Here is an 18,645-nt window from a genome sequence, read left to right as displayed (position 1 = left end):
ATTAGTTGATTGTATTTTGTATTAATAATCTGAATCTGCAAAGTAACTAGTAACTTAAGTTATCAAATAAAGGTAGTGGAGTAAAAAGTACAATATTTCCCTTTGAAATGTAGTGGAGTAGAAGTATAAAGTAGCATAAAATGGTAATACTCAAGTAAAGTACCTCAAAATTGTACTTAAGTACAGTATTCGAGTAAATGTACTACTTTCCACCTCTGACACACACACACACACACACACACACAACCAGAATGATGACTCAAAGCAAACTGAACTGTCTAAAATACACCGACCAAAACCACTCTTTAACCCAATCTGCCATAACAGCGGGTATCAATAACACTCCAGAAAATATCAGTCAGGAAACTTTTTGTTTCTGCCTGTCTGATTTTCAGTGAAACTTCAGACTGCAGCTGATTTTCTGTTATTTTCTGTTTTCTGACGGCAGATCAGAACAGACGGGAGTGTCATTCTGCAGTCTGGACAGCAGGGGGCAGAACATGACAACATACAGCCTGTCACAACTCTGGAAGGTTAAATATGGAGCTAAAAACACATTAGATTATGGTGCATCATTTCTGGTGATAGAGCGCCTTACGGAGGGTGAGGGTAAAATACAACAAGCAGATAGTAAACATGTTGTCCCACCAGTGATGTAGCTCCACCCTTGGGTCAGTCAGTGATTGCTGAGTGAACTTGAAATATGAGTGAAATTGTATAAGCATTTTGGTATGGGACAATGAAAGGACAGATTGACCATATATTTCTGTTGCCTACTCTCCTCAGAATTAGGCTTACAAGTTATATCTTGAAATGTAGTAACTGTAATTGTCCTGTTTTTACTCAATACAGTACAAAATATAAGAACTACAATACGCAATAAATACAATCCGTACATTATACAATGTACACTACAATACAATTTATAATACAATATACAATATAACATACAACAGCAGGAGCGTGAATGTTATGAATAATATAAATGCTAAATGATAAGTGATATATGGTATTGCACAGTAGGTAAGTGGTAATATGATATAAGTAGTGAACACTGAGGCACAGTGGTAGTGCAGTGATGATGCAATAACAGAACAACAGTCCAACAACTGGACAATAACTACAGTGTCTTGTGGTTAGAGGTTTGACTCTCACTTCAACACATCAACCCAGTCTGATGTCTCCAAGTGTGTAGCGTGTGTAGACTATTATGTTACCTATGATAACTTTAACTGTGTTGCTTTACCACTGAGTCCCCATTCATTGTCAATACCGCCCCCTAGTGGCACAAAGTCAACATTAAAGTGTTAAAAGTGTTAAAAAGGTCCCATCACCACAAAGTTCATTTTTCAGAGGGTTTCTGACTGTATTGTGACGGACATGACTGTGTGGCATCATGCAGAGGCATATATGACAAGAATAGAATAGAATAGAATAGAATAGCTTTTATTTTCCAAGAAGGGAACTTCAGTTGTAGTAGCCAGCAGTTGAATGACAGTCAAAAAAAACACCCAAAAACAAACCAACAGTAAAACACATGAAGGTTATCAATAATGACAATAGTGACAGATGAATACATAATAAATTAAACCATACACCATCTGAATAAAGCCTAGAAAAATGTAAGTAAATGTTACAGCTCTTCATCAAATATATTTAATATATGGATAGGCCTATATTAATATTATTAATATAGATTAATATATTAACGTATTAATGATGTGGAACAGAAACCAGTGGCATCTGTAATTAAACTTACTACACACTGTCTTTAAATATATTCCTCTCCTCTCCTTTATTATCTCCTCCTCTCTCCTCCTCTCCTCTCTTCTCTCCTTTCTCCTCCTCTCCTCTCTTCTCTCCTCTCCTTTCTCCTCTCCTCCTCTCCTCTCTTCTCTCCTCCTCTCTCCTCCTTTCTTCTCTTCTCTCCTCTCTTCTCTCCTCCTCTCTCCTCCTTTCTTCTCTTCTCTCATTTCTCCTCTCCTCTCTCCTCCTCTCCTCTCTTCTCTCCTCTCCTCTTCTCCTCTCTTCTCTCCTCCTCTCCTCCTTTCCTCTCTTCTCTCCTTTCTCCTCTCTCCTCCTCTCCTCTCTTCTCTCATTTCTCCTCTCCTCTCTCCTCCTCTCCTCTCTTCTCTCCTCTTCTCTCCTTTCTCCTCTCTCCTCCTCTCTCCTCCTCTCCTCTCTTCTCTCATTTCTCCTCTCCTCTCTTCTCTCCTCTCCTCCTCTCCTCTCTTCTCTCCTCCTCTCCTCCTTTCCTCTCTTCTCTCCTTTCTCCTCTCCTCCTCTCCTCTCTTCTCTCCTTTCTCCTCTCCTCCTCTCTCCTCCTCTCCTCTCCTGTTTCCGTTCCGTTGGTTTGTGTCACATGACGCGTCATGCTGCCTTCAAAGTCTCCGTCTCAACTCGTAAATATAACATCCGTGCACAGTGCTTTTGGTTGGAAAAACAAACTGGGGTGTGTCACAAATGTTTTTTTAGTGTCTGTTGTTTTATTTTAGCAGTCACGTGGTACAGAGCGGCAGCATGAAGAGGGGAAAATACACTACAGGCTTGCAATTGTTGTTTTAATTTATTTATTAGACAAAAGTTGTTGTTGTGAAAACAGAAACAGACAATAATAATATTTATTCATAAAGAATGCAAAACAATAACAATAATGCCATACATTAATTTTACTATAATTTGTTATTGATTTGGATTCATGCTTTCCACAACGTCACATCTTGGCAACTCAGATCATCATTATCATAGATAATCCATAATTTTATTCCATCCAAGTTTCCAGTATTACATCCCATCGCTGTTATGACTCACACTCCCATTTACCACGTCATTGGCTCTGTCATGTGGGCTCGTAATCGCCACATTTCCGACAGGCCGTGAAGGCAACACAGTCCTGCTTTAAACTGCAGGACAAACAGCAGCTCCGATCAGTTCAGTTCAGTCCAGACTGAAGACACGATGGAGATCAAACCGCGGTCTGCAATCTGCAGCGGAGAATAAACGTGACTTTAATCCGCAGCGATGGATCTGATTTATTAAAAGTTTCAGAGCGCGCGCACAGAAAACTGCCAGAAATAAAACAGTTTCAAGAGTTTTCTCCCAACTCCTGCAGGGAGTTTCTGCGAGCTGCGGAGAAAAGCGGAGCCACACAAAAGTCTGGAAATATTCCGAGTTAAAAGTTGAGTAATTTTCCAAGTGACAGTTCAGAAATATTCCGAGCGGCAGTTTGGAGGCGCAGAGCGATGTCTGATCCAGAGAAGCCAGAGGACATTCCTGAGTCTGCAGGAAAAGGAAAGGGAATCTCTAACGGAGGGAATCCTGCAAAAACCAAAGAGGTGAGGATCCTTTCTGACTGCTGACTGGTCAGAACTGACTGACTGTGATTCTGATTATTCTGCAATCTGCACATCCTCCAGCAGGTCTGCAGGTTCCAGAGTCTAAGAACAGGACGCAAAGCTGCAGCACTGAATGTCTTACTGAAGTAGAAGTAGGCTACTGTTACTTTGCTGATATTTTACTGAGGTAGTAACACTAGTGGTGTAAAAATAAAAAAGTGGAAAAAATGTCCTCAGAGTAAAAGTTCCTGAGTTCCTCTTTAGTTCAAACTAGATTCTTTTAACTGGAAACATTAGAAATGAGAAAATAAAGTGCAGTAACAAAGTAAAGTCAGATTCCTCTTCTCACTGTGAACCACAGTTTGTCAGTTTACGTTGATCCAGTTTCTGTTGCTGATGCAGAGACACACAATCTGTTCTGTGATGGATGGATTTAAAATGGACTGAAGGACAAAACTGCAGGAGAGATGGACTGAAATGACTGACTTCAAAAAATGTATAGTTATTGTTGATATTATTGCGTTGCTTGGTTTACGTATGGGTGATGTGGCCGTGATCCTTCTGTTTTAAGAGTGTTGTTTATTTCATCTGACAGCAGTAAAAAGATGAACTTCTGTCCCTTTGGCCAATAAACTCAGTCAGCAGTTAAACAGCAGCAGAGAATGACTTGACTACAGGAACAGTCTGTGTTTCCAGCCTTCCAAGGACCAGATCAAGGACCAGTTTTCAGGATCAGTTCCTTTTAGATTAGTCCTGGAGGTCTGACCAGTATCATGTCTCCCAAACTGGGTCCAGGGACCTCCAGGGGTCTTTGAGGAAGTTTCAGGGGTGCTGGAGGAAGTTTTAGGGGCCCTGGAAAAAGTTTCAGTGGTCCTGGAGGAGGTTCCATGGGTTCTTGATGAGGTTTCAGGAGTCCTGGAGGAGGTTTCAGGGGTCCTGGAGGAGGTTCCATGGGTTCTTTAGGGGGTTTCAGGGTTCCTGGAGGGGTTTCCCTGGGTTCTTGAGGGGTTTCAGGGGTCCTGGAGGAAGTTTCAGGGGTTCTTGAGGGGTTTTCAGGGGTCCTGGAGGGGGTTTCAGGGGTCCTGGATGAGGTTCCATGGGTTCTGGAGAGGGTTTCAGGGGTCCTGAAGGGGGTTTCATGTCCCCAACAACATGAGGTGTAGTTTAATTTCACTCCTTAGGCGTCAGTACCATGAGAGAATGGGTGAGGTTGACTGTTTTGTTGATAGGTTTCACTGTTCACCACTGTCACCTCCATGACAGATAATATATTTGTCATTATAAGAACTGTGTCTGTTTGGAGGTCTGTTGTCTAATGCAGCTGCAGGTTCTCAATCTGGGGGTCGTGAGATGATTTATAGGATAGGAAAGAAACATTTCTACTATACACATTTATCATCATGTCAATATTTTCAGATTTTTCCCTTTTTCTTGTGAAATACTGAACCGTTTTCAGCCTCTCCGCCTCCTCTGATAATGAATCAAATGAACCTGAAAAGGGAAACTTATGTTCTGTGGTCGAGCTGCTCGCCGCAGGGCCGTGCAGAGCCTCCTCAGGCCCCGGGGCCCAAGAGACCGGAGGGGCACCTGCAGCGCTCACATGGGGTGGAAAGTCTCCAGATAAACTACAGTACATATTTGTTGGGATTGACACAGAATCGCTCAGTTTTCTTTACTATGTTATATGTCTTCTCTCAAGTCATAATAGAACATGATAGTATAGAACTTGAATTCATGAAGACTTATTGTCCGGGATTCATATGGTTGTAACATATGGGGGCTCATCCTAAGATTTTGTACTCTTTGTTTTGCACTCAGTTTGTTTTGTTTAATTTTGTCAGTCCTTTTACTAGCATGGTCAGTGAGAGGCTGTGCTGCAATGGTAGTGTTTTTGGGGAGTTATACATCGGAGTGTTTGTGTTTTGTTTGGCTTAGTTTGTGCTATGGCTTGGCTTACTGTTGTGTTCCCTCTGGTAAGTTTTTCCTGTTTCATTGGTTGCCTGGTATAACCTATATGTGCCAGTAGTTTTGTTGTGTTTGGTGAGTGGAGAGCCATCTCTGGCATCCGCCAGTGCTGGAGATGTTTGTTTGTGGGGACCTAGGTAAGTGGTGTATGGCCTTTGTGTAGCAGTACTGGTTTGGGTAGCCTGGTAAGTTTTGGAGCATTGTTCATTTCCCCTGCTAGGCATAGCAGTGTTTCCCCTTTGGGTTTCACTGGTTTCCTTTTGGTAGTGTTGTGATGAAGGTTGTCGGCTTGCTGACCGTTTTTCTCGCACCAGTGGGTTTTAGTGCATAAATACCCACCACAAGTAGTCACATGAAGACTAGGGTTGTATTTAGCTAGTTACTGGTTAGGTAGCTGGTGGGGAAGCTCCGTTTGGGTAGGCTGTCCGAACCATGTCTGCTGGGTGCACTGTAGCCATGTTTTGTTTTTTTGTAATTAGGCTTCTTCTTGTGGCTGATGGTGGCTTGGGTTGAGGATTGGGCAATTTTGGCTTGGGTAAGCATGAGCTATGATGGCTTTAGATATTGCTAGTGTTAATGGCTTACAGTTGGTAAGTGCTTTCCTGAAGGCTTGTAAGTTACCTGCTCTTGTTATAACAGTTTGGTCTTTGTGTGTGCCAGTGTCATCTTTGTAATGTGCTGCTGTGGCCAGTACTGTGCTTTGTTTGGGTAACAGTGTGTGTTACCTCGGGTTGCACTAGGGATGTGCAACTTTTTGGTTAGCGTTTTGGGTGCTGCTATGGCACTGTGGTTTTGGTGTTTGTGTTGCCACAGTAGGACTACTGTCAGTAGTTGGGTGTCCTACTTTGGAGCAGTCTTGTTAGATGAACTATGCGCACTTGTGGGCAATTCCAGGTCATGAGACTGGGGTTACAGCCAATCTGTTTGAGCAGAGTATACTGGCTACAAGCAGCCTCTTGTCAAGCCTTACAAACCTAGCAGCGAGTTCGGATAACAAATCATTCCATTGTTTTAACTTTTATATTTATATATTTTTTTTAATATTTATTTCATCCCACATCTGATCATACGACCCACAGAGATGCACCGATATCAGCTTTAAAAAGCAACACGGTATCGGTTTTACTGCCGATATTTGGCCGATTGTGGAGTTGGCATTTTTGTGACCATTTTTTCTAGGAGTGTGTCACACCTGTCAAATTAGCAACAGAATAAAACTAACATGGTGTTTTGTTTAAAAAAAACCACACTTAATTATCTTAAAGTCCCCATAAAATGAACTCCCATTCCTTCTCCTTCATAGAAAACAGAGTATATTTCAGTCAGGAACACTTTAGTCACAGATGAACCCATTAATTGCAACTAATGGTAATACAGTTATATTTGGCGGATATGGCCCTGCTCGAGCAGCTCCCTGCTTACCCGGCAAGCATGCTGAAGGTATAGCAGGGGCGCCATGCAAATCCCCCCATGGGAGTGGACAGAGCAGAGCCAGAGCAGCAATACTCAGTAGTGTTGACATTTAAGAGCCACCGTGGCTCGATTGCATAGACTATAACAGGTGGAGGCTGGGGAGGTGGAGGTAAAGCTTTACCAAGCAGCAGAGTGTGCAGCAGTTGTGAAGCAGGAATCAGTGTAGGAGGAGGCCATTTAAATAGACCGCCTTGTTATGAGAATGGAGTATGATTGGTGTGTGTGGTGATCAGCTGGTAGATGACTAGCAACGCGTGACGTCCGTGCCCTGCCTGAACTAACGCGATGCTTCATTTCAGTCAGGAACACTTTAGTCACAGATGAACCCATTAATTGCAACTAATGGTAATACAGTTATATTTGGCGGATATGGCCCTGCTCGAGCAGCTCCCTGCTTACCCGGCAAGCATGCTGAAGGTATAGCAGGGGCGCCATGCAAATCCCCCAAACAGAACCATATGGCAACATAACTGGTGCAGCCGATTCTTAGCAAGTTACCAGCTGATCAATAATGAAAGATCAATGTGTAGCAACAAGCTTGTTGCAGACCTCAAGCAGTGGCACCAGACGAGCCTACATGAAAGGATGCAAGCATGCATCCTGATAGGTCATTCTACTGTTATGTGTAATATCTATGTGTAGCAGCAAGCCTGCTGCAGACCTCAGAAATTCATTATCTGAAGAATAAGGATGCAAGCATGCATCCTGAAAGAGGCCATCCTACAGTTATGTGAAATATCTATGTGAGCAGCAAGCCTGCTGCAGACCTCAGCTATCACCTACTGCTTCTTGGGAGGGATGCAAGCATGCATCCCGTGTGAGGTCATACTACCTAAATCAGAGCAGTGAAACCCAGTCAACCACCTTATGCAGCATCTCTTATGTCATATGCAATTTATTGACGACAGCAATAGTATCAATTAGGCTATATGCACTCATGGCTTTGAGCTGAGACAATATCAAGAGTCCAGTCGAATATAAGGGAGAGATTCTTTAAGGAGCGCAAAAAATCCCCCAAAACAAAAAATTGCTTCTCACTAAAATGAGCTGCATTGAACTATTGCAGACCCATGTAAAGCAACAAGCAATTGTAGTACAAGCTTACAATCCCAGCTAAGCAGCAGCATGTCAGCATTATGCTTAAATACACAGCAACACTAAATCGAAAATGGAGCTCGCCCAGCCAGCCATAATGATGCATGCTTGCACCATAATAAGAGCAAATATTCAATGCAAATACTCAGCTTAGGTGAAGTGGAGCAATGGGAACTACAACTCCCAGCATCCTTATCGGCACCATGACGTCATTGTTTGCCATGAAATCCCATGGGAATGCCCTGGTCCGCGGTGGGGTCTAATGGCCGCTGACGCTGGCAGGAAAAGACCAAGGAGGTTCTATATTGAAGCGGTATTACAAGACTGTATTTTGCGAGATGGAAGCTCCGACAGTGGGTTTGGAAGCCGATGGTGCTGCCTCCTGAGATTCTTCATCTGACGAAAGTGAGACATCTTGAGCCCGAGAAATCAGCGCGACCAGCGGCAACTTGTAGCAGGTAGGAGCAGCAACATGACCAGTAACAGCAGCAGTAGCATAAAGCTTTACCAAGCAGCAGAGTGTGCAGCAGTTGTGAAGCAGGAATCAGTGTAGGAGGAGGCCATTTAAATAGACCGCCTTGTTATGAGAATGGAGTATGATTGGTGTGTGTGGTGATCAGCTGGTAGATGACTAGCAACGCGTGACGTCCGTGCCCTGCCTGAACTAACGCGATGCTTCATAAAAACTCCAACCAATAAAACATCACAGATTTTTGAGCAGTCCCGCCCCTCCGCCCCTCCCATCCACACAGGAGCAGAGAGTTAAACTTCTAGATCTGCTCTTTAATAACTTCCTCTCCTCCACTTCACCGCTCGCTGCACGGTCCCATTAAACTGCTCCATCCATTAACCCTGTGTGTGTGTGTGTGTGTGTGTGTGTGTGTGTGTGCATGCTGCAGGACATGGACCTGGCTGCCGTCTACGTGTCGGACGCTCAGTACAACAGGAACATCTTCTTCGACACGACGCCGCAGGCCGTCAGGTGGGACAGTTTTCATTTCTCATTCATCTTTCATCTCTGTCTCCGTATGTTGTAGCTGCTGCTGTTCTTTGGACGCCTTCATGCTGAAATTCAAATATATTCATTCATATGTTTCTACTAAATATATTCTAGTTTTGGAATTATTGGTTGGAATATGTTTAATATCTCCGTCTACTCTATCCCTATTGATATTTTAGTTTTCTTTACTGTTTGCTGCTGCAACGACCCAATTTCCCCACAGGATCAATAAAGATTAATCTAATCTACTGAAGCTCAAATCAGACTCTAGTGACAGTTTTAATTGCTTGAGACTTGACTTGCTGCATGAAGAGAAGACTTGAGACTTGACTTGACTTGACTTGGGTTCTGCTGACTTGGGACTTGACTCTGACTTGTACTCTGATGACTTGAAAAGGTTTCTAAAGTCTTGACTTGAGATCTTGTGTTTGTGTAAATGACTTAGATTGAAAGTGATGAGATTTGTTCCAGCAGACGACTGAATTTGAATTCTGTTTTCTGAATTTGTATGGAATGATTGAATTTATTGAAGTTGAAACCGATTATAGAAATCAAACTCATGATGCTCTTACCAAGTTTTTATCCTATTAAACCCATATTGCATTGAAAAGTCCTAGATATTCAGTTTTCTTTAAGATATTAAATTGATACTGGACTCTTGATTTGTTCTGACTTGACTTGCTGTTCTACATTTAGACTTGAGACTTGAGACTGACTTGGGACTTGAGCAAAGTTGACTTGGTCACACCTCTTTTAAATTAGCTGATGCTTTAATCCAGAGTGAGCAGGTGTTCGGTGTCTCTGCACTTCAACAGGATATTTTTGTTACTGGGATCAAACCTGTGACCTTCCAGTTACAGGATGATCTCTGTAACCTTCAGTCAGTATAATAGCATTACCATTAGATGCTGATATGTGTGTGTGTGTGTGTGTGTGTGTGTGTGTTGTGTGTCTCCAGACTGTATTTGTTGTACAACCACTGGGTTCCTCAGGTTCTCCTCTACGTCTTCATCACAGTTGATCTTTTTCTGGCCATCTTCGAGGAGCCGGCTCTCCATGAGGTGTCACTATGGGTACGAATCTGTTTCCCTTCAGGTTCTGTTATATAGGAAGATGTCCGCAGCAGCAGCTTTCCAGCCCTTCGCCTTCCTCAGCGTTTCTATTATCTTCTTTTTTCACCATGAACTTTATGAAAAAAAAATCTATATTTATTCTTCAGCTACCACCCAAACGAACTGTCTTGTCAGCATTTCCCGTTTTCACCAAGTGATGTAATAAGTTCCCTTCAGTTCCAGTGAAAACTGCTGATGATGAATGCTAACTGAAATATCTGACCGTTACATGATGAAACCTGAAAACATGAAGGTTTCCCTTTTTAATTTTGCATTGAGCAACCATGAAGCAGCTCAGAAAAACATTAGATTATCCATGTTATTGTACACATGCACCTACTTAATCAATACATAGAATTAATCAACATCATTTTACAAAAATTTCGAATTAGAGATTTTCATAGAAGTATTAAAAGCAGCATACCCCAAATGTGTTTTTTTGTTTTTGTTTAATGTATCATGCTTTTATTTATAGTTGTTTTATTGTCTGACAATCACTTTGTAACTGTATTTGCAACAGTGCCATACAAATATGGTTTATTATTGATATTATTAGATTATATTTTAATAAATAGGATTATAATTTATATAATTACAGTAGTAAAGTTAGAATCAGATATTACATAATATAACGTTTATATTATTATTAGTACTAGTAATAGTTGTTGAAGTACCTAGGATTTTCCAATAGTAGTAGTAGTAGTAGTAGTAGTAGTATTATTATTATTATTATTATTATTATTATTATTATTATTATTATTATTAAGTAGTATTCTGTCCCCAGGCCACCATGCCGGTGGAGCTGCTCTGTCTGTCGGTGTTCACGGTTCGGATCGTTCACTACGCCAAGGTGATTCCCCGAGACAAGTTCTGGAAAGACCCCAAGAACATCTGCATCATCATCATCCTGCTGGTAGGAGGGGCTTATCTTCATCCTCATCAGTCTGGTAGGAAGGGCTTATCTTCATCTTCATCAGTCTGGTAGGAGGGGCTTATCTTCATCTTCATCAGTCTGGTAGGAGGGGCTTATCTTCATCTTCATCAGTCTGGTAGGAGGGGCTAATCTTCATCTTCATCAGTCTGGTAGGAGGGGGTTATATTCATCTTCATCAGTCTGGTAGGAGGGGCTAATCTTCATCTTCATCAGTCTGGTAGGGGGGGCTTATCTTCATCTTCATCAGTCTGGTAGGAGGGACTTATCTTCATCTTCATCAGTCTGGTAGGAGGGGCTTATCTTCATCTTTATCAGTCTGGTAGGAGGGGCTAATCTTCATCTTCATCAGTCTGGTAGGAGGGGGTTATATTCATCTTCATCAGTCTGGTAGGAGGGGCTTATCTTCATCTTCATCAGTCTGGTAGGAGGGGCTTATCTTCATCTTCATCAGTCTGGTAGGAGGGGCTTATCTTCATCTTCATCAGTCTGGTGGGGGGGGCTTATCTTCATCTTCATCAGTCTGGTAGAAGGAGCTGGTAGGAGGGGCTTATCTTCATCTTCATCAGTCTGGTGGGGGGGGCTTATCTTCATCTTCATCAGTCTGGTAGAAGGAGCTGGTAGGAGGGGCTAAGACTATCATGTTGTTTTTATTATTTTTAGTAAATCTCAGACTCTGTCAGTGTGGCTGTGAGGTGTTCAGGTGTTCAGGTGTTCAGGTGTTCAGGTGTTCAGGTGTTCAGGTGTGGTCTGTCTGAAGCAGTGAACCTTAACCTCTGTAACTGTTTGTGTTGAAGTGACCGGTGGAGCTGTTGGTGGACTTTACTCCCTCAGCCCAGAACAGATCCTGGTTTTCCCTCCGGGGCTGAAGTAGTTCCTGTGAGTGTAGCGGAGTTCCTGTTGGCTGTGGCAGCAGAATGAGCAGAGTCAGAATCTGCTGAGAAGACTTTCTGCCTGTTGTTGTGAAACAACCTTTAGCCGGAGACTCTGCCGCGTCAGCGCCTTTAAACCAGAGGCTTCCTGGTGACTCAGTCACTAACACAAAGCTTAACGGACACAAAATACTGCTGCTAAGATCTGGCTGTTACCGGATTTTGATTGTTTTTATACCAAACACTTACCAGGTTGTTTTCTATCATCCATAATCACTCTAGGCTCACATCTGTTGTCAGGGTGCTGTGACCTCTGACCCCTGATCTCCTTACTAATGGTTGCTTGTAATACTGGTGATCTCAGAATTTTTTTCTGCTGTTGAGCTCAGTGGAAATCTCTCTGGCATCGGTTGAATCTCCATCCTGGTCCAACAGATCATTTCAGATTCAGATTTCATTTATTTTGCCATTTACAGGAATTAGCCTTGCATGTAAGAGCGTTGAGTCAGACTTTTACAGACATTTAACAAAGCTAAGACACCAAAGAACAGACATGAACCACACAGCAGGAATGACGGTGTAGCGTGTCGACGGACAGGTGAGCCAGGTGCTGCAGCAGGGTCGGGTCCCAGATCCTGCAGCAGGGTCGGGTCCCAGATCCTGCAGCAGGGTCGAGTCCCAGATCCTGCAGCAGGGTCGGGGGGGTGAAGTGCATTAGTTTGATGCTGAAGTTTGAGTTTGATGAATTCAGAGTCCTGTTTGTTTTAGAAGAGCCGTCCAGACGCATTAAAGGAATAGTTCACCCAAAAAATTAAAATCCTGTCATCATCTCCTCTTCCTCATGCCAAATGAAACACAGGTGAAATTTGTTAGTCCATATAACACAGTGGTTCCCAACCCAGTCCTCAAAGACCCCCTGTCCTGCAAGTTTTTATTCCATCTTCACTCTTGCACACCTGATCCCACTGGGGCCTACACACTTTCATGCTGCTCTGTTCAGGTAGATCTGTCTCTACCAATCAGCATTAAGACCTTAACTGGATCAGGTGTGCAAGAGTAGAGCTGGAACCAATACTTGCAGGAAAAGGGGTCCTTGAGGACTGGGTTGGGAAACACTGATATGACACACAGGGAGGCTGCAGCACAACTTGGTAGCAGCCTTCTCCAAAACAACTGAAGTCAATGGGGACCTGTTCTTTAGAGCTCCAAAACAAAAACAGCCAAACAATCACACTGTGAATAGAAAGACCTATACACCATTATTTGTTGCAAATCAATCAGCTGTAGTTCAGATTTGCACTAAATGATGGTGTAAATATACTGTAGGTCTTTTTGGAACTCTGAAGAACTGGTCCCCACTGACTTCAGTTGTTTTGGAGAAGGCTGCTATGGAGTTGTGCTGCAGCCTCCCTGTGTGTTATATGGACAAACTTCACCTGAGTTTCAACTGGCATGAGGGGGAGGAGATGAGGACAGGATTTTCATTTTTGGGTGTTATTCCTTTCAGCTGTTTCCACCATACAGGAAGTGAGTGGGATCCATTCTAAAAGAAAATCTATTTTGAAATATATTTTGTGATTTGTATATTTGAAATAATGAAAGTAGTGTTAATTGAAATACTAGTGATATTGAATAGTTCATTTGTACTATAGTCATATTTGTTGATTATTATAAAACATTAGATTTTCCTATAGTTTCTTATGTATAATAGATTCCAAGTAGTTGAAATGCTCCTTTATGTCTCTGTCATTAGACTCAGCTGGTCCACAGAGCAACACAGTTTTCTCTGATGAATCTTGTGTGTAACAGTTTGTTTTTCACTAAATGTTCTAAGTGGATTTACTGCTGTCAAGATTTATTCACGTCAGACTCGGACTTCAGCTCACTAGTTGCTGCTGCAGGTCGTTGGTGATGCGTCGGGTCTGAGTGTGGCAGCTGTTGGCTGAAATGGAAACCTAATACTGAGTTAACTGACTGTAATATAATGAAATAAATCATACAATAAATGAAAAAAAAATATGAAGAAAGGAAAACAATGAAACAAAAAACGTGTGTGTGTGTGTGTGTGTGTGTGTGTGTGTGTGTGTGTGTGTGTGTGTGTGTGTGTGTGTGGTGTGTGTGTGTGTGTGTGTGTGTGTGTGTGTGTGTGTGTGTGTGTGTGTGTGTGTGTGTGTGTGTGTGTGTGTGTGTGTGTGTGTGTGTGCAGCTCACCCTGCTTGATATGATCATCTATGGAGCGCTGACGGCTTCAAGCCTCTACGCCGTTCGCTGGTCGAGGGTTCTGCGCCCGCTCCTATTGGTCAACATCACCGAGGGACGGCAGGTAGCCCCGCCCCTCACATGTCTCACCTGTCTCACCTGTCTCACCTCTCACCTGTCTCATCTCTCACCTGTCTCACCTGTCTCATCTCTCACCTGTCTCACCTGTCTCACCTCTCATCTGTCTCATCTGTCTCACCTGTCTCACCTCTCACCTTTCTCACCTGTCTCATCTGTCTCATCTGTCTCATCTGTCTCACCTCTCACCTGTCTCACCTGTCTCACCTCTCACCTGTCTCATCTGTCTCACCTGTCTCACCTGTCACCTGTCTCATCTGTCTCATCTGTCTCATCTGTCTCACCTGTCTCATCTGTCTCATCTGTCTCACCTGTCTCATCTGTCACCTGTCTCATCTGTCTCATCTGTCTCACCTGTCTCATCTGTCACCTGTCTCACCTCTCATCTGTCTCACCTCTCACCTGTCTCACCTGTCTCACCTGTCTCCTGTCTCACCTGTCTCACCTCTCACCTGTCTCACCTCTCATCTGTCTCATCTGTCACCTGTCTCACCTCTCATCTGTCTCACCTGTCTCACCTCTCATCTGTCTCACCTGTCTCACCTGTCTCACCTCTCATCTGTCTCACCTGTCTCACCTGTCTCACCTCTCACCTGTCTCACCTGTCTCACCTCTCACCTGTCTCACCTGTCTCACCTCTCACCTGTCTCACCTGTCTCACCTGTCTCATCTGTCACCTGTCTCACCTGTCTCACCTGTCTCATCTGTCTCACCTGTCCAGTTTATGTGTTTTTTATAGTTTGTCATTTGTACATTTATTGGTTGTTTAGAATATTTTTGTTATTAATGAAGATATATTGATAGACACAAGTTAGAAGCATTAAACAAAGCACAAAATATCGGCATCACGGAAATAAAAACAATCCAGAAGCAATACTGGAAAGGTTTTACAGACATTTGAAGGGTTTTACATGTATACATGTCCCATTTTAATTGGATTACTAATGCTTTTTAGAGGCACTCATAAATAAATGTCTTCTATTTAGGATAATGTAACAGGCTTTGAAATGAAATGCTTACCAGCTAAAATCACATACAATTTGTTTGTCATCATAATCATTAAAATCTATAACATTGATTGGATAATTGAGAAAAAAACTGATTGAATATCTGTATTAAGTGTATGTATATATTTTGATATCTCAGGTGACACTCATGGTGATACTGTAGTATTTTGTGTGATCTGTGTGTGTGTGTGTGTGTGTGTGTGTGTGTGTGTGTGTGTGTGCAGCTGCGCAGAGCGTTCAGGAGCATCAGGAACGCTCTGCCTCAGATCTTCTACGTCTTCCTGCTCTTCATGTTCAGCCTGCTCATGTTCTCTCTCATGGCCCTCAAGCTGTTTGGGAAGCGGTGAGCTGGAAACTCATTTTCTGAATCTGTTAGATGAATACACTGACTTTTTTGGCCATTAAGCTTTTATAATCAATTTACTGTAATGCGATGAGAAGATTGGCAGTTTCAGACTTCTGAGAGTTTGATGAAAACCAGATTATTAATGTCCCTGTATTTTATGTAAAGCTGATTAATGGTGTAAAGATAATGCAAACTATCTTAATGTCCCTCTAAATTAATGTAAACTAGAATATTAACATCACAGTAGTGTTATTTAAACCGGGTTATTAATGTCCCTGTATTTTATGCAAAGCTGTAAAGGTAATGTAAACTATCTTAATGTCCCTCTAAATTAATGTAAACTAGATTGTTTAATGTAAATTAACATCACAGTAGCTTAATTTAAACCGGGTTATTAATGTTCCTGTAGTTTAAAGTAAACCAGATTATTAATGTGAATTGAATGTAAACTAGATGATTTAAGTCCCTGTAGTTTAAAGTAAACCAGATTATTAATGTGAATTGAATGTAAACTAGATTATTTAAGTCCCTGTAGTAAACCTGGTCTCTCTGTGGTTCAGAGGTCTGACCACCATCGATGAACGCCCCTACTTCACCAACTACCTGGACATCGTGTTCGACCTGTACGTCCTCGTCACCACGGCCAACAGTCCTGACGTCATGTGAGTTCCTTATGTCCGTCTCTGTGTCTTCTGGGCTCGGTGTCGATGTGAACTCCCTTCACAGTTTGTCCAGAGACTCTGTGATCAGCGCTGCCCCTGCTGGCCTGGGATCAGATCCCAGGACTAGGCAAGCCTGGTTTAGCTGGACCGCGAATGCAGGAGTGCGCACGATACTTTGCGGGTTAAGAAACCTCGACTCAAAATCTCAACTTTACTGTCATTCAGAACTCACCTCTTACCCCGCAATGGATCGTGCGCACTCCTTCTCTCTCACAGGTTTTGGCATATTGCCGAAGGACTTTTATTCTGAAGGGCTGTGTAAACTGTGGGTGCAGCAGTGTGGAATCAACATCAGCAGCTAGCTAGCGTTAGCTTTAGCTCCCAGCTCCTGACAGCTGCGTTTTGGGAAAGCGAAACACTTCACAGGAGCTTTGATGGTAACGTCTGTAGACATGATGCTAAGACCTGGAGGAAGCCGCTGGGCAGCTGTGGCAGTTCAAAGCAATGAACATCAATCTGATTATTTAACATGATTTTGTGTATGGAAGCCATATCGTGATATATATCAATATTGAAAAAACCTTAAAGATTATCATGATACTGATTTTAACCATATTGCACAGGGTTTTATACTATATCATGACTGATTGTCTCTGCCATGATGCTCCTTTATTAGTCTGTTAAAGCTCCACATGGTGTGCAGCAGGACTCCTCTTCCTCTGTGGTGATAAAGGAGTTGGATGGTCTATCTAAACATGGTGAAAGTATCAAAACTAAATCCACACAATCCATATTAGTGCAGCGAGCCTCTAAACGAGCCGTTTGGACTTCCGTAACTTTGTGGCGTCACAAAGGTTCGCTCATTATCATTTTTGTAAGAAATAACAGACTAACAAAGTGTTTTTTTCAAAGCGGTTGAGCGGTTGTCGTCGTTTATTACCGGAGAGTTTTCCCTACCTGTAGCCGCCGGGCCGCGGCGTCTCACGTTTCACTCTGAAACGATTAGCCAATCAGAGCTACAGAGGGTCGTTAATATTAATGAGCCTTAAAGACACGGTGACAGAAACAGCCTGTTCTTGGTAAGGCTCAGAGAGATGCTGGAAAATGAACGTGGAAAAATGGATTGAGAGTGTTTTTGGTTCATGACACCACACACACAGCTTTGAATGGACAGAAAGACACAAAAATAAACTCTGGACAGTGGAGGATATGGACCTTTAATGTGTCAGTAGGTGCTGTGCTGCTTTGTTAGTTGTCAGCAAGACTAATTCCTGGACATTTGTTGTACTTCGTGATGAAGTGATTGTGGTTCTGGTTCTGGTTCTCATCCACAGGATGCCAGCGTACAATGCCAGCAACTTCTTTGCGGTCTTCTTCATCGTGTACATCCTCATCAACACCTACATCTTCATGTCTGTCTTCTTGGCCGTTGTATACAACAACTACAAAAAGTACCTGAAGGTAGAGACTCACACTGTCTGTCAGAATCTGTAATGTTTTAAGTTACACTGAAAAATTCATTATATGCTTCATTTGTGTCATATGTAACTGTCTGAATGTGCACTTTGGCTTCTCCTGATCAGCTTTTTCACTCCTGACACACATGAACTTAGTGCTGGAACATTTGACTTCATGTTTTACAGCAAACCAAACAGTGTAGTGTCGACCACAAACCAAAAATCCAGCCAGTAGTTAAGAGCTGTGATCACAAAATGTCTTATGTGATGAAAGTCCTTAATTTTGTTTGGTTTTATTTGAAATTAATCTGTCATTCCCACATTGGACTGCAGCTGTTTACTTTTTGGTGACGTCAGAATTCAGGAAATTAGAAATTGTGTCCATTGCCGTAGTATTTACCTTCTGAAAGCTCAGCAAACAGTATTTACTGTAGTATTTTCGGTAACACTTGACAATAAGGGTACACTAAGTTAAGGGTTAGTTAATGCTTAAGCATAAACTAACTAATGTGTAATTTTGATGGTGTTCATGTTAACTAAGGTATTAATTTATACATTATTTAATAGTTTATAAAGATGACTATTAAATAATGTGTAAATTAATACCTTAGTTAACATGAACACCATTAGTAAATGATTATCAGACACATTAATTAACTCTTAATTAAGGGTTAGTTAATGCTTATTAAGCATTAACTAACCCTTAATTAATGCACCCTTATTGTAAAGTGTTACCGTATTTTCTGTAGTATTTACCCTCTGAAAGCTCAGCAAACAGTATTTACTGTAGTATTTTCTGTAGTATTTACCCTCTGAAAGCTCAGCAAACAGTATTTACTGTAGTATTTTCTGTAGTATTTACCCTACTCTACTTAAAGAGTGCAGAATAAGTCCAGGATTTGAACTGAGTCAGTACCTTCCTCTGTCCACTGCCAACAGGAGGAGGTACGGCAGCTGGTGAGGGCCAAAAGGCACAAGATGGTGCGAGCGTTCGCGGTGCTGCAGGAGCGGAGGGAGGAGGGGGCGGAGCCAGCGGTGAGCCAGGCCTGCTGG

The 18,645-nt window shown here is 42.3% G+C and overlaps 1 protein-coding gene across 1 annotated transcript in view; it reads left to right on the top strand.

Moving 5' to 3' along the window:
• The first annotated feature begins 3,004 nt into the window (after window positions 1-3,004).
• Window positions 3,005-18,645, top strand: part of LOC139639385 (two pore calcium channel protein 1-like) — a 20,037-nt gene continuing 4,396 nt past the window's right edge. Inside the window, exons 1-9 of the mRNA XM_071513469.1 lie at window positions 3,005-3,335; window positions 8,768-8,850; window positions 9,827-9,941; window positions 10,765-10,893; window positions 13,990-14,106; window positions 15,352-15,470; window positions 16,034-16,135; window positions 17,470-17,596; window positions 18,532-18,645. The exon at window positions 18,532-18,645 is cut by the window's right edge and continues 94 nt beyond it. Of these exons, the coding sequence (XP_071369570.1) occupies window positions 3,243-3,335; window positions 8,768-8,850; window positions 9,827-9,941; window positions 10,765-10,893; window positions 13,990-14,106; window positions 15,352-15,470; window positions 16,034-16,135; window positions 17,470-17,596; window positions 18,532-18,645 (999 nt within the window). The 5' untranslated portion in view covers window positions 3,005-3,242. The remainder of the gene's footprint in view (window positions 3,336-8,767; window positions 8,851-9,826; window positions 9,942-10,764; window positions 10,894-13,989; window positions 14,107-15,351; window positions 15,471-16,033; window positions 16,136-17,469; window positions 17,597-18,531) is intronic.

Source organism: Centroberyx affinis, unplaced genomic scaffold, assembly GCF_046629955.1.
Source record: "Centroberyx affinis isolate AG114_WGS23_722 - 3 ecotype Tasmania unplaced genomic scaffold, CSIRO-AGI_Caff_v1 ptg007197l_1, whole genome shotgun sequence".
Taxonomy (NCBI): Eukaryota; Metazoa; Chordata; class Actinopteri; order Beryciformes; family Berycidae; genus Centroberyx; species Centroberyx affinis.
Note: the sequence above shows the minus strand (reverse complement) of the source record. Positions and strands in the feature narration are given on the sequence as shown.